General features: G+C 41.5%; 1 protein-coding gene across 2 annotated transcripts in view; it reads left to right on the plus strand.

The window, feature by feature from the left end:
• The window catches only part of LYN (LYN proto-oncogene, Src family tyrosine kinase), an 86,808-nt gene that overhangs the window by 22,736 nt on the left and 49,603 nt on the right, over positions 1–14,469 (plus strand). For both annotated transcript variants that reach the window (XM_002924109.4, XM_011230903.3), the window contains exons 3-8: positions 1,400–1,445; positions 2,243–2,348; positions 3,922–4,020; positions 4,143–4,246; positions 4,769–4,918; positions 5,755–5,907. In XM_002924109.4, the coding sequence (XP_002924155.1) occupies positions 1,400–1,445; positions 2,243–2,348; positions 3,922–4,020; positions 4,143–4,246; positions 4,769–4,918; positions 5,755–5,907 (658 nt within the window). The remainder of the gene's footprint in view (positions 1–1,399; positions 1,446–2,242; positions 2,349–3,921; positions 4,021–4,142; positions 4,247–4,768; positions 4,919–5,754; positions 5,908–14,469) is intronic.

The raw sequence follows: 14,469 nt of genomic DNA on the forward strand, positions 1-14,469 counted from the left end.
AAAAGGGGTTAAACATGGAGTTGGAAGGCAGAAGTTGTAAACCAGTTTGCAATATGGCAACTCCCTCCTGGATTCTGTCTTTTAGTCTGTGCCTTCTCTGGCTGGTCACAGCTGCCCTTGTTTCCTGAGCGCGGCAGCGTGGCCTTATCCCATGGCCATAGATAACGCTCCCAGCCGTGACCAGATGTGCCAAAAATGCACTCTCTGGCTCCGTGACAGAGGAGCTCTGAGGAGCCGGTGAGGTGGAGTTGATGGAATTCAACAACACCTCAAGGAAAAGACATTTTGAGGAAAGAGTTATGGCAGATGAGTTGCCCATACGTGTTTTGGTCTTCCAGAAAGTCCGTTAAAACATTTGTAAATTAAGGACTCTTTGATATATCAAAATCAGCTTGCTTCTTTCAGAGTGATTTAATTAGTTTCTCCTCTTCTAATTATTTCCTCTAAACCATTTATAATTGATCATGCATCCTAATTATGCAAATCCCCATGATTAAAAAATCAGTCTAGAACTTCTTAAAGTAAATATTCAAGGATAACACGGACCCCTGATTTTCTGATACCAGGACATAGAGTAATGTCCCCTTCCCCACTGCCCCGACCTCAAAATTGGAGATTTTATGGGCAACGGTCATCAGAAATTTAAATTTCAAAAAAGAAAAGAAAAGAAAAGAAGTTTAAATTTCAGTGCAAACTGTTTTGGTCCCATTCCATTAAGTCACTGAATCAAAGGGAAAAGTTGCATGATTTGTGGATATAGGCCTTGGGCAGTACTTTCCTGAAAAGGGACCCAAGAGGTCTTATCATCCTCCCCATGGTCACTGAGAGAAAAAGGAATTTGATTTAAAAGGTCAGTGAGGTGGTCTTTTGTCCCACGGACCCTTCCTGCTAATTCACCTCCCAACTGAAGTAACCAGGGTTGCCATCTGTCCCCATGACAGGAGCGGGGTCAGCCTTAGGAAGCCTGGATCTGTCAGGACCTGTTCTTAGCCTCTAGTGACAGAGCCCTGACTGGTTTTCTAAACAAGTCTGGGAAACATGGAGATCAGCGGTCCTGGCCAAAGCAGCAATCCCACCAAGCCAACAGGGGCCCAGGCCATTTCCATCTTCTGCTCTGCTGTTCCTGGTGTCCGGTTTCCATGCTGAGACTCCAGCCTTCGCCTGTTCACTTCCGGGCACCACCGACAGCAAATGACTGCTTTTAGAAGGGAGAGCCGTTCCGCTGAGCTGTGTCGGTTGGGACTCAGCTCCGTGAAATGTTTTCTCTGTTCTCCTCTACTTTTCGGCTTCCTAAATTAGCCATTCTAAACCTCATTTGCTACTGTGAAAAAAATGATATGAGGGTGAGTAAGGAAAGCTAAACGTAAAAATCCTTTTCCTAACCAATATTCTCTCCTAGGTTCCAGAATCTCAGCTTTTACCAGGACAGAGGTTCCAAACTAAAGGTACGTTTCCATAGCAACATGGTGGTTTTCCTTTCTTTACTGTTAGAGATACTATAAGGGAGTCAGCTTGGGTGTTTTTATTTATACTTTCATTGTCGAGAAATCCATGGAATATAAAATTTATCGTTGTAAGCATTTTTACGTGTCCAGTTGAGTAGTGTTAAGCACATTGACATTATTGGCAGCCAGCATCCATCTCTAGAACTTCTTTGTCTCCCCAGTCTGTCCAAATTTAACACTAACTCCCTGTTGCCCTACTCCCCTCAGCCCTTGGCAGCCACTATTCCACTTTCCACCTCGATGAATTTGGCTACTCTAGGTACCTCAAATAAGTGGAAGCATAAAAGTGTCTGTCCTTTCATGTCTGGCTTATTTCACTCCTCATAATGTCTTCAAGGCTCATCCATGTTGTAGCTCATGTCAGAGTGTTCTCCCATTTTAAGGCTGAATCATATCTTGTTGTATGGACACACCACATTTTGTTTATCCATTCGTCACTGAACATTTGGACTGTTCCCTCCTTTTAGCTCTTGCGAATAGTGCTGCTCTGAACATGGCTGTATCATTTCTTAAATAAAGGGCAGCAGTTAATTATAGTTGTAGGTCTGTGTGGTTGGGGATAACATGAAGTGTATCCAGTATGGATGATATGTTGCTTACTGCAGACCATGTGGGCTCTGAGCCCCACTAGGCAGGAAACACACGTGGTTATTCATCTTTTGTGCCTGATAAAGACTTGTTAAAATGTTTCCATTGATGGATTCTTGAAGGTCTTCCCTTTTGTCCTTCATTTCTAGATCCGGAGGAGCAAGGAGACATCGTGGTAGCCTTGTACCCCTATGATGGCATCCACCCGGACGACTTGTCTTTCAAAAAAGGAGAGAAGATGAAAGTCCTGGAGGAGTAAGTACCCCCACGCACCCTGTGCCTGCTGGCCCTTTACTCAGGCCACTGAGTCCTGGCCCCTTCGTATTGTTCCCAGCAGCACAGCAATAACCAGCCTCCCAGCCTCCTCGCTGCTAGCAGGGCTTTGGCAGTGGAAGGAGTGGGGCCAAAGGAATCTTCCTCTTATGTTCTCCAGCTTTTTGAATGCAGACACCGGTTTCTTTATCCATCTGTGCCCCCTTAAGTAGTTTGTGTCTGTGTGGAATTTGCATGTTATTTTAATGCCATGTTTAGTTAGCTGTATTGCTCAAATTCAGACTGGGTTTATGGGTCCGACTTGGTTTGATTTTTAAGGGCACTGTGCTGAAGCAGCCATCATTTTGGAAAAGCCCCTACTCAGCAGTTGTCATCCTTCTGTGAAGACACTTAGACATCGTCATGTCCTTGACCCATCCCTCCCCCCCATGCTGACTCACAGACCCGTGGCTCAGTACCACAGGGGCTTGGTACTCAGAATAAGGATTTCCCAAGTATTTCCCCCTAATCTTTCATACATTGTCACCCAGGCCCGCCAACCAGGGCTGGAGGAAGGAGACCTTTTAGTAAGTACAAGGTACTAAGTGATTAAGAGCACTTACCACTCACGGGTGAGTGTGAACTTGGGCCTAATTCTGGCCCTGCCTCTTGATAGCTTTGTGACCTTGACCAGTCAGTTCGGCTCTATGCCTTTGTTTTGTCACTTAGAAATGGGAGCGGCAGTGGCTCTGTCATGGGGTTGCTGTGAGAATGTTGTGTGTGCACATGTGTGTAAACACAGCATAGACGTACAGTGCGCAGCAGCTTTGTGTCATGTGGCTGTCCTTCAAGTCTTGCAATCAAGGAACCCGGCCGTGTGTGGGAATTTGAACATTATAGTTGAGGCTCATGGGGACCCTCCATTCCTGCCTCCTTCCTCGGCCCCAGCCTCCTCCTTGGCTCCATGCTGAGAGCAAGAACGTGGGGATGAGCCTACCTGCTTGGAATTCTTTATGATTTTCCATTTCTTTTCTTCACAGCATCTCTCAATGGAAATTAGATGTTTTAACAGAGGAGTTTATAACGTGAGAACATGTTTCATTGTTCCCTGGACTCCCGTTTCTGTGAGGATCCTACAGCATTTCTTAGAGATCCTGGGGGAAATTACAAACGTGTTGCTTCTACAAGATAGGAACCATTTTCACCAATTCTTGTGTGTACAGCACTGAGCACAGTGACCCAGTTGTGAGGCTGTTTCCTTTGCCTTAGTCTCTAAACATATTTTTATTTCAGCAAAAGGAGTGAATTTTTCTGCTGGATTCTGGGATTCCAGGGATCTTACCACCCTCCCTCACCCCACAAAACAGACACCTTAAGATAATTGCTATTGCAGTTCTTGACTCATTGGAAACAAACACTTTTTTTTTTTTAAAGATTTTCTTTTTTTAAAAGTAATCTCTACATTCAGTGTGAGACTCGAATCCACAAGCCCGAGATCAAGAGTCAATGCTCTACCAACAGAGCCAGCCACATGCCCCTTGGACACAAACATTTTTGATGTCTGTTTCTCTTCCAGGCTTGGAGAATGGTGGAAAGCTAAATCCCTTTCAACAAAGAGAGAAGGGTTCATCCCCAGCAACTACGTTGCCAAAGTCAACACCTTAGAAACGGAAGAGTGAGTCCTTCCCTCTTGCCATCTTGGATGGTTTTGTTTGGTGCCTTGGCTTTTTTATGCATTCCTTATCTTTTTCCTTCCCTGGAGAATAACATCCACGAAATGTGACAATGTCTTCTCAGGTGGTTTTTCAAGGATATAACCAGGAAAGACGCAGAAAGGCAGCTGCTGGCTCCAGGGAACAGTGCTGGAGCTTTTCTTATTAGAGAAAGCGAAACCTTAAAAGGTAGGAAGTGGTTTAAGTCCCCTTGTAAATCACTATTTAGGAAATCATTCTTAGAAACTAGTCTAGAATTCTTTTTTAAAGAAAAAGATATATTCTTACAGTGAAAGTTTTATGGTTTGATAACAAACTAAAGTGATTAGTTTTACTACAAAAAGTAACATAGCAGACATAATTACGGCCATGTCTTACCTCACTTTATGTTTGCTGAGCCTCTTACATTACGGTTGAGTGTAAATCTTGAAATTGTAAGAGAAAGGAAATCAAAATAACTTTTCAGTTCAGCAAAATAATAAAAAAAAAACTAGCATGAAGAAGGAAAACAGCATGTTGATAAGCTTCATGGCAACAAAATGGTAGCTTCATTTGTCAAGTAGACTTCTTATAGGACTTAAATTATGCACTAGATACATAGTGAATTTACATTTTGCATATTTTATGGGAAAATGTGTCCTACAGTGTTGTATAAGGCAGCTCTTACTTGTAAAATATAAGCATAATCTCTACTTGCGTTTCTCCCCACAGGAAGCTACTCTCTTTCTGTCAGAGATTATGACCCTGTGCATGGTGATGTTATTAAGCACTACAAAATTAGAAGTCTGGACAATGGAGGTTATTACATCTCTCCACGAATCACTTTTCCTTGTATCAGTGACATGATTAAACATTACCAAAGTAAGTAAAAACTGAAGGTCGGACAAGACAAAACAGATTTATCATGAAATGTAGGGTGTCAAACACATTTTTATATTAAAATTCTCCTACCTCATATTTCTTTTGGATGAAGTTAGAGGATCATATTCTGTAATTGATTCTAAATTAATCTATAATTACATATGCATTTAAAGCCAGATTTGATCTTAGTGAGTAATTATCCCAGTTCTTCCCACCCGATCCATGCTGTTTGACAGTTAATGTTCCAAAACTGTGAAGAGAAAAATGAATATTCTCTTCATATAGTGCATATTTTTACAACACATCTTTAAATATTTGGAATCAGAATGCGGATTTGCAGATCTGTGTCTTTGTATATGTATGTGTATATGTGTATAAAAGTTATCTATAGTCTGGATAAAAGAAAACAGAAATAACAATGACAAGAAAATATTTAAAAGTGGCAAGTCAATGGTCCTCTGTTTCCAGTGCCACTTTCCAGCCCTGTGATGCCAAACCCATGGGCGGCCTTTAGGTTCATTCCCTGTGTGACTGAACTCAGTTGTAGTGGGTAGCTGCTGGTACAGTTTATTTCTGCAACCCACTCCAAGGGGATACACAATGTAGGTCTGCAGACAGTACTAATGGATAGAATCAAGTATGTTCTGAATTGTCTTTCACGTAAGAATTTCCAAAGTCACGATTAGACAAGAGATACTGCCATAGCATTTTAGGTTCGTAGACTACGTCGACCTGGAAATGATCCCACTAGTAGTCGAAATTTCTTCATAGATACTGGTAAATTACGAAGTAGGATATTTCTTAACTTTTTTTTTTTTTAATCTCTTTCACATTAGAGCAGTCCGATGGCTTGTGCAGAAGATTGGAGAAGGCGTGTATTAGCCCCAAACCACAAAAGCCATGGGACAAAGATGCCTGGGAGATCCCACGGGATTCCATCAAGTTGGTGAAAAGGCTTGGTGCCGGGCAGTTCGGGGAAGTCTGGATGGGTGAGTGTGCGGCTCTGGCGGAGGTGACCAGAGAAATAAGGGCTCAAGCCAGTGTCCATCCATTTTCTCAGCCAAACATTAAACCATGTCAGAAGCATCTCTTGTTTTGTTTTGTTTTGCTTTGTCCACCTGGCACCAAGAACTGGCCTCAAATTGGTTTGGTTGGACTCTCTTTGTTGTAATTTTCTCTCTTTTTAAAAGTTTTTTAAAACAGTTTTTAGTTGAATTATAGTTGACATACAATGTTGTATTCGTTTCAGGTATACAGCATAGTGATTCAACAATTCTGTGTGCTGTGCTCTGCTCACCATGAGAAGTGTAGTCGCCATCTGTCACCATACGACGTTGTTATGATATTATTGACTCTGTCTTCCATGTTGTGCTTTTCTTCACCGTGACCTAATTGTTTTATAACTGGATGTTTGTACCTCTTACTCCCCTTTACCTATTTCACTTCTCCTCCTGCCCCTGGTAGTAGCTCTTTTAGAATGAACATGTATAAGGGAGAGGACAGTGGGTTTTTATCCTGACTGTTCTGTCTACTCACTCATGATTCTCTCATCACCAGATTCTCTGGACACATATTTTAAGGGTTGGGAATTGGCTTCCATCTCAGGGAAAATTATATTTGGGGTGAGGATAGTCCTTAGTAGTGGGCATAATAGGAAGCATCGCATTTATTGCACTTTCTCACCAAGAAAGTTTCTAAAGATGTTCAAAGTGCTGCCATTAATGAATCATTCCTTTTTGTCAAGTCCTGCCTTCCCAGTCTGACAAGAGGTATGATGAAATTAGAGCAGTGACTTCTCCAGAGGATTTTTTCCCCATGTCTTTTCTAAAGTTTTTATAGCGAATGTGAATTTTCTTTTTCTTTTGTGATAGAATTTTTAAAGCCTTTCTTTATTTTATTTATTTTTTTTTAAGATTTTATTTATTTATTTGACAGAGATAGAGACAGCCAGTGAGAGAGGGAACACAAGCAGGGCGAGTGGGAGAGGAAGAAGCAGGCTCATAGCAGAGGAGCCTGATGTGGGGCTCGATCCCATAACGCCGGGATCACGCCCTGAGCCGAAGGCAGACGCTTAACCGCTGTGCCACCCAGGTGCCCCTAAAGCCTTTCTTTAAAAAGTCATGTTCTCTTCAAGGTTCTAACTGAAAATGCCATTGCTCTTGTTAAGGATAACACGTGAAGTCATACACGTCTTAGTGGATCGCTTTTTCTGTGCCAGCTTTGTCTGAGTGAAAAGTAACTGTGATTTCTAGAGAGACGAAGGGGTAGCAGCTTTTAATCCTGTACAGTCCCCGCTGAGCAGAAGCTAGACACTCAGCCTGTTGCGACCACGCAGGCACCTCACTTGCCCATCCAGGGGTCCGGTCCATGAGGGAGAGGCGGTTTCTCCTCTAACGTCTTGGCCCCTAGCGTCAGAGTACTGCCTCCTTTCTCCTGTTGCTGTTGCTTGAGTTGAAGCATCTTTTATTTATTTATTTATTTTATTTTTTTTATTTTTTATTTTTTTAAAGATTTTATTTATTTATTTGACAGAGATAGAGACAGCCAGCGAGAGAGGGAACACAAGCAGGGGGAGCGGGAGAGGAAGAAGCAGGCTCATAGCAGAGGAGCCTGATGTGGGGCTCGATCCCATAACGCCGGGATCACGCCCTGAGCCGAAGGCAGACGCTTAACCGCTGTGCCACCCAGGCGCCCCTGAAGCATCTTTTAAATACAACAGATACTGACCCAGCATAGAATGAGTTCTCGCTGCACTGTAAGTCTGTGAACTTGTTGTGGAATTGAGGTAAATGATAATTACACAACCTGACAGTCTTCATTTTGGTTGGCATATTCCAGAACCAGTCAGTAGTGCCCGTCAGGCACACCATTTCCATCCCAGTCAGCAGATTCGTGGATGTGAGTGTGTGCTCCGGACACGGCCTCTTCTCATTCACACTCTGTGGCCCAGGTCATAGAATCAAACTCCGCCTTTATCTGTCTGCCCTTTTCCTTTTTATTGAGGTAGAATTTGTGTCACATAAAATCAGTCATTTTAGGATTTTATTTATTATTTTAGAGAGAGAGAGCGTGCATGCGAGAGAGAGCACAGGCAGGGGGACAGGGAGAAGCAGACTCCCCACTGAGCAGGAAGCCCGACATGGGGCTTGATCCTAGGACCCTGGGGTCATGACCTGAGCCAAAGACAGATGCTTAACTGACTGAGCCACCCAGGTGTCCCCAAATCAGTCATTTTAAAGTGAACAATTCTGTGACATTTACTACATTCACACTGTTGTGTAACCACCACCTCCATCTAGTTCCAGAATACATTCATCACCCCAAAAGGAAGCATTGTGCCTGTGAAGCAATCATCCCCCATTTCCCCTTCCCCCACCCCGGACCCTGGCAACCACCATTCTACCTGTCTCAATGAACTTGACTAATCCAGGTACCTCATGTAAGTGGAATCACACTGCATCTGTCCTTTTGTGACTGGCTTATGTCACTTAACGTGATGTCCTCAAGGCTTATCCATGTTGTAGCATATGTCAGAATTTCATCCTTTTTTATGGCTGAATAATGTTCTGCTGTATGGATATACCACAATTTGTTTATCCATTTATCTGCTGATGGATATTTGGGTTGTTTCCACCTTTTGGCTATTGTGACTAATGCTGCTACGGGCATTCACATACAGATTGTGTAGACAAATAGTGTCATTTCTATTGGGTATATACATTCTTTTAGGAGTGAAATTGCTGAGTCATATGGTAATTCTATCATTAACTTTTTGAGGGATCATCAAGCTGTTATCTGCTCATTTTAAAAAAAAAAAGCCACCTTCTTTATTCCTCTGAGATATTTGTATTTATTTCTTAATATATTTTTTTGCAAACCCACAGAATAGGGGCCGGAATTGTATAATAAACATTGCAAACACTTCACCTGAGTTCACCAGTTAGTAGTTTGCTATATTTGCTTTATCTCTTTTCTACATACATACACATACACATAAATATTTTATTTTTCTTGGTGGTGGTGTTGAACCACTTGAGGGTGAGTTGCAGATGTGATGAGTTTTTACCCCTAAATACTGAAATATGTGTCTCCTAAGAGCAGGACCATTATCTTACATGATACATTGGCCACTTTAGGAGATCTAACATTGATACATACTATTATCTAATACAGAGTCTAGAATTTCTTTAGTTGTCCCAGTAATGCCCCTGAGCTCCTTAGGATCATGTTTTTGCATTGAGTTGACATGTCTTCACTATCCTCTAATCTGGAACAGTCCCTTGGTCCTTCTTCATCCTTCATGACACTGACACTTTGTAGAACATGGGTCAGTTGTTCTGTAGAATGTTCCTCATTTGGATTTTTCCATGATTTGGCTCAGGGGTTGCCTTTGTGCATGAATACTATCTAAGTAGTAAGTGATGTTATGTCCTCAGGGCATTTACCAGGAGGCACGAAATATTAGTTGGTCCCATTATTCCTCATGGTCTATTTGATTTTAAGGAGGTCTACCAGATATCTCCATTGTAAATATTACTTTTTAATTCCCTTTCATAATTAATTAATAATCTGTGGGGAGATATTTCTGCTCCAAAAGAATTTTCCCCAAGTGGTTTCAGCATTATCTGCTCATTTTGAGTTCTTTTCCCTCTTAGAAGCCATCACTTCTCTAAAGAGAAGCCGCCCCTGTCTTCCTCCACACTCCCCGCAAACATGTCTTCTCCAACCCCACTGGCTCATGAGGGAACCAGGTACCTGCCTAATCCCCCTGGCCATCTGAGTGCTCTTCCCTCCCCGTATTTACCATGATTTGGAGTGGGGAGGAGGTGATGAAGTGAGGGGTGAGGAAGAAGAAGGATAGAAGGAGGAATATCCCAGCTGTACAGTGTCTGCTGGTCCCCTCTAGGCACATATGGATCAATTATCTCTCATAGTCACCGCAGTAACACTGTGAGATAGGAATTATTGCCATCATTTGATAAACAAGGACACTGGACTCAGACAAGCTACTTGCTCAAAGTCTTTCGAGGCAGTGAAGAAGCCAGCCTCTTTGGTATCCCAGAGACCTGGACTCGCTTGCTAATAAGCTATTTACAAGTTAATTTGACCTCATCAGTTTCCACATCAGTAAAATGGGCAGACAACTATCTTCCCAGTTGCTGAAATGAGAATGAGATTATATACCTGACGTGTTTCCTACACAATATGGTTCTGAGCTGAAGGCAGATGCTTACCCGACTGAGCCACCCAGGCAGCCCTTCTTAAAATTTTCTTGAGAGCTACTAGCAAGCAGAATGGCAATCTCTTTGCCAGCTTTACCATGGTGGTGGTCACAGGAGCCATATGCCAGCCCAACTCGGCCAAGGAAACTGATGAGGGGGTGAGCTAACGTAGCAGCAGGGGGCACATGCCTGAGTCAACTGGCTCACAGTACATTTCTGTCCTGAGTGGCCCAAGCCTGTGCTGAAGTCATTACCTGCAGCTCGAGCTCATTTGTCCTTCTGAGATTAGGAAAACCTCTGCTTCCAATTCCAAATATACTAGACCTCCTGCCCGTTTCTCACCTTTTCCTGTTCATGCACTTCCACTGGCCACCTGCTAAATCTTCACACTGATTTTTGAGAACATTTTTTAGCATGTGCCCAGGTAGTGGGAGAAACTGAGCTTAAAAGAGAGGAGAAATGTGGCATCGGAAAATATGTAATTGTTCTATCAGGAGTATTATTTGGATTTAAACTGTTTGAAAGAAGGTAAAAATCTGGTGAAAATTCACCATTTGAATAGCTTTGCTAATAATTTTGTGTTTATAGTAAAATGCGTATAACATAAAATTTACCGTCTTAACCATTGTTAAGTATACAGTTCAGTACTGTTACAGACATTCCCATTAGACAGACAATTTCCAATGCTCTTTTTATCTTGCAAAACTGAGCTTCTGTACTCTTTAAACAACAATTCCCCTTAACCCTCTTCCCAGCCCCTGTCAACCATCATTCTGCTTTCTGTCTATATAAATATGACCAGCCTTGGTATATCAAATAAGCAGAATCATAAAATATGTACTTTTTTTGTGTGACTGGCTTATTTCCTGTAGCACATCCTCCAGTTCATCCATGTTGTAGCCTGTGACGGAATTTCTTTCCATTCTAAAGCTGACTAATATTTTGTTGACCCATTCATCCACTGCTAGACACTTGGGTTGATTTCCAAGTTATTGTGAATAATGCTGCTATGTACATGCATGCACAGATTTCTCTTTGAGACCCTGCTTCCAATTCTTTGGGGTGTATGCTCAGAAGTGGGATTGCTGGATCACAGGGAAATTCCATATTTAATTTTTGAGGAACTGCCATACTGTTTTCCATAGCGGCTACACTTTACATTCCTACCAACAGTGCACAAGGGTTCCAATTTCTCCACATCCTCATCAACACTTACTCTTTACTTCTCTCCGTCTCTCTCTCTTTCTCTCCCCTTCCTTCCTTCCTTCCTTCCTTTCTCCCCTTACTCCCTGCTTTCCTCCCTTTCTAAGGTAGCCATCCTAATGGGTGTTAGGTTGTGTCTCATGATTTTGATATGCATTTCCCTAGTGATTAGTTATGTTCAGCATGTATGTTTATCTTTTCATGTGTTTACTGGCCATTTATATATCTTCTTTGGAGAAATATCTATTCAAGTCCTTTGCTCAGGTTTTAATCAGGTTGTTTGATTTGCTAATAATGTTTTACAAGACAGAGGCAACAGAGGCTTATCTGAAAGGTCTTAATAGAACCTAGCATTTTTAGGCATGATATGAGGATTAAATGAGATGATTCAGGTAAGCACTTAATCCACAGCACTCAGAAAACCAGTGTTATTATTAAATACTGAATTTCTTTAAAGGAAGTATGGTAACATTAATGTGAAGACTGAAGTAGGAGAGATTACCCAGGAGTTCCACACTCAACAAAGTTGTTTCTTGTTTTATTTTTTTTTAAGATTTATTTATTTATTTGAGAGAGAGAGTGCACGAGGGTACGTGAATGCATGTTCATGTGTGCACGGGGCGGGGGGGGTGCAGGGGCAGAGGGACAAGCAGAGAGAGAATCTTCAAGCAGACTCCCTGCTGAGCATACGAGCTGAGCCAAAACCAAGAGTTGGACATTTAACCGACTGAGTCACCCAAGCACCCCTGTTTCTTGGGGTTTTTTTAATTAAATTTTTTATTTTGAAATAATTGTAGATTGATATGCAATTGTAAGAAATAATTCAGAAAAGAAAACATGTCCATGCAAACACTTTTACACAAATATTTGGAAGAACATTATTCATAATAGCTAAAGAGTGTAAACAACCCACATGTCCATCAATTGGATGGGTAGACAAAATGTGGTGTATCCATACCATGGAATAGTATTCAGCAATAAAAAGAAAGAAAGTACTGACGCGTGCTACAGTGTGGATGACCCTTCAAAACACTATGTTGAATGAAAGAAGCCAGACAGACATAGAGGACCACATGTTATGTGATTCCATTTATATGAAGTGTTGTGAATAGGCAAATCTATAAAGACAAAGGAAATGAGTGGTTGCCTCGGGTGGAAGGCTGGAAGGATGGAGATGTGACTGTCAGTGGATATGGGGATTCTTTTGGGGGTGATGGAAATGTTTCAGTAATTGTGCTGATGGGCTCACAACTCTGAATATTTAAAAACCAATGAATTGTATACTTTAAACAGGCAAATGGTATGATATCTGGATTATATTTCAACAAAGCTTTCATATACATTTATATATAATACAAAGAGATCCCATGTAACCTTTACCCAGTTTCCCCCACTGCTAACATCTTGCAAAACTGCAGTATGATATCATTGCCAGGATATTGACATTGGTGGTTGTTTTTTAATCGTGCTTTTCTCTTTCTAGTCTTGTATTAAAGAAAGGAAGGAAGAGGAGGTAGGAACAGGGTGGGGAAGGAAGGAAGGAAAGAAGGAAGAAAGAAAAAAAGAAAGGAAAAAGAACAAAATAGAAATTTTGATCTGGAATCTTTTGCAGATACAGTTCTGTGAATTTGGATGTCCTTGGCTATTAAAATAATGTCAATATGTTGAGTGCATCTAATAGAGGAATACTGGGAATAAAACCAAAAGAATAATGCTTGGTGACATTACGTTATGCATCAGAGGTCAAAAGATGCCCCCTCTCCTAAATGTGTCTGTGTGCCTCATTCCAACAGTCTGAGGGCTGGTGTAATAGCAAGGTCTGCCATTTAGAGCTGCATAAATTTTATTTTTTATTTCTCTGTTTTATTTCTCAAGAGATGAGCAGGCTAGTTTTCTCATTGGTAGAAAAAGAAGAACAAATTAAAAATGATATCACTGTCAACCAAGAAAATTGATATTTTTGTGAAGCTTGAGGAATGGTACATAGACACATTTTATGGTCCGGATTTTTTTGGTCCGAAATGCAGTGAACAAATACTAGGAAGTGACCTGTTCTGCGGGAGGGGGGTTGGTATAAAAGAAAGGAGTTTCTCCCTCAAGCTGTTTCCTCTCGTTCGTGTGATCCTCTTGACATCTGGCTTGGTGACACGCTTCCCCCCCGTGGATTATTGGATTCCGAGGGAACTGACTTGTAGGTGATGCCAAGGATGATGTTTCCTGTTACCACTTGGTCTACGAAGAGACTTTATAGAAGAAAGGGAACTTGTTTTGAATTGATTCTGCTTGATATATTTTCATTTGAGCCAATGGCATTGAAACTAATTAACCAGCCAACTTGCAAAATCAACCCCATGTATCTTTTTATAAAGCCAACTTCATTGTGTGGTACCTAGGTGCTGCTTAGCAAATTAGTCACACCTGAAAACAGAGCTTCCTCAAATTTCACCCCAACTTTCTTTAACTGCTCCAAACTTGCTCTCTTCAAGACATTCTTTCCTTTTAAATGATTTTTTTTAAATGATTTGCATCTGTAATGCCAACCCAAATCTCCATGACTAGGTTAATTGAACCTATACCCTACTGGAGAATATCTTGGTAATGTACAGTTTGAACCTATGGTGCCGAATAAAAATCATGCCTTTGTGCGAGTTGGAAAGCTGCCCTGTTGTTTAGATACCACGGCCCCAAGACACCAGTAAGTGGAAGCTGCTGCCATTCTTGAGCTCGGCTTGACACAGCTGTTTTAGTCACTGTTCATCTCAAACTCCTTATCAGCATTTTTAATATCTTCAGCAGCTGTGCTATTTCCTGATAACTTTTCCCCTACCCTTGGAAGCATTTTTTTTTTCTGTATCCTTGACCCATAATTTTATATGATGTAAAAGTCTCAGTGAGTCCCATTGTTCGATGACAGAGAGAGAACAGTTTTGTTTCTTTTGCTTTTATTGCTGTGTCATATAACAAGCAGCCTGGAAAGTATGTACAACACAAATATTCTATGTCACAAATAATTACAAAAGGAAAACTGGTGTGGTAGACGCTGCCTGAGATCACACACTGGAAACTTACCAGCACCCAGAAGCCCCCACTTACCCCTTCCCACCTCCAACCTGGCTGTCCCCAAAA

Source organism: Ailuropoda melanoleuca, chromosome 9 (genome assembly GCF_002007445.2).
Source record: "Ailuropoda melanoleuca isolate Jingjing chromosome 9, ASM200744v2, whole genome shotgun sequence".
Taxonomy (NCBI): Eukaryota; Metazoa; Chordata; class Mammalia; order Carnivora; family Ursidae; genus Ailuropoda; species Ailuropoda melanoleuca.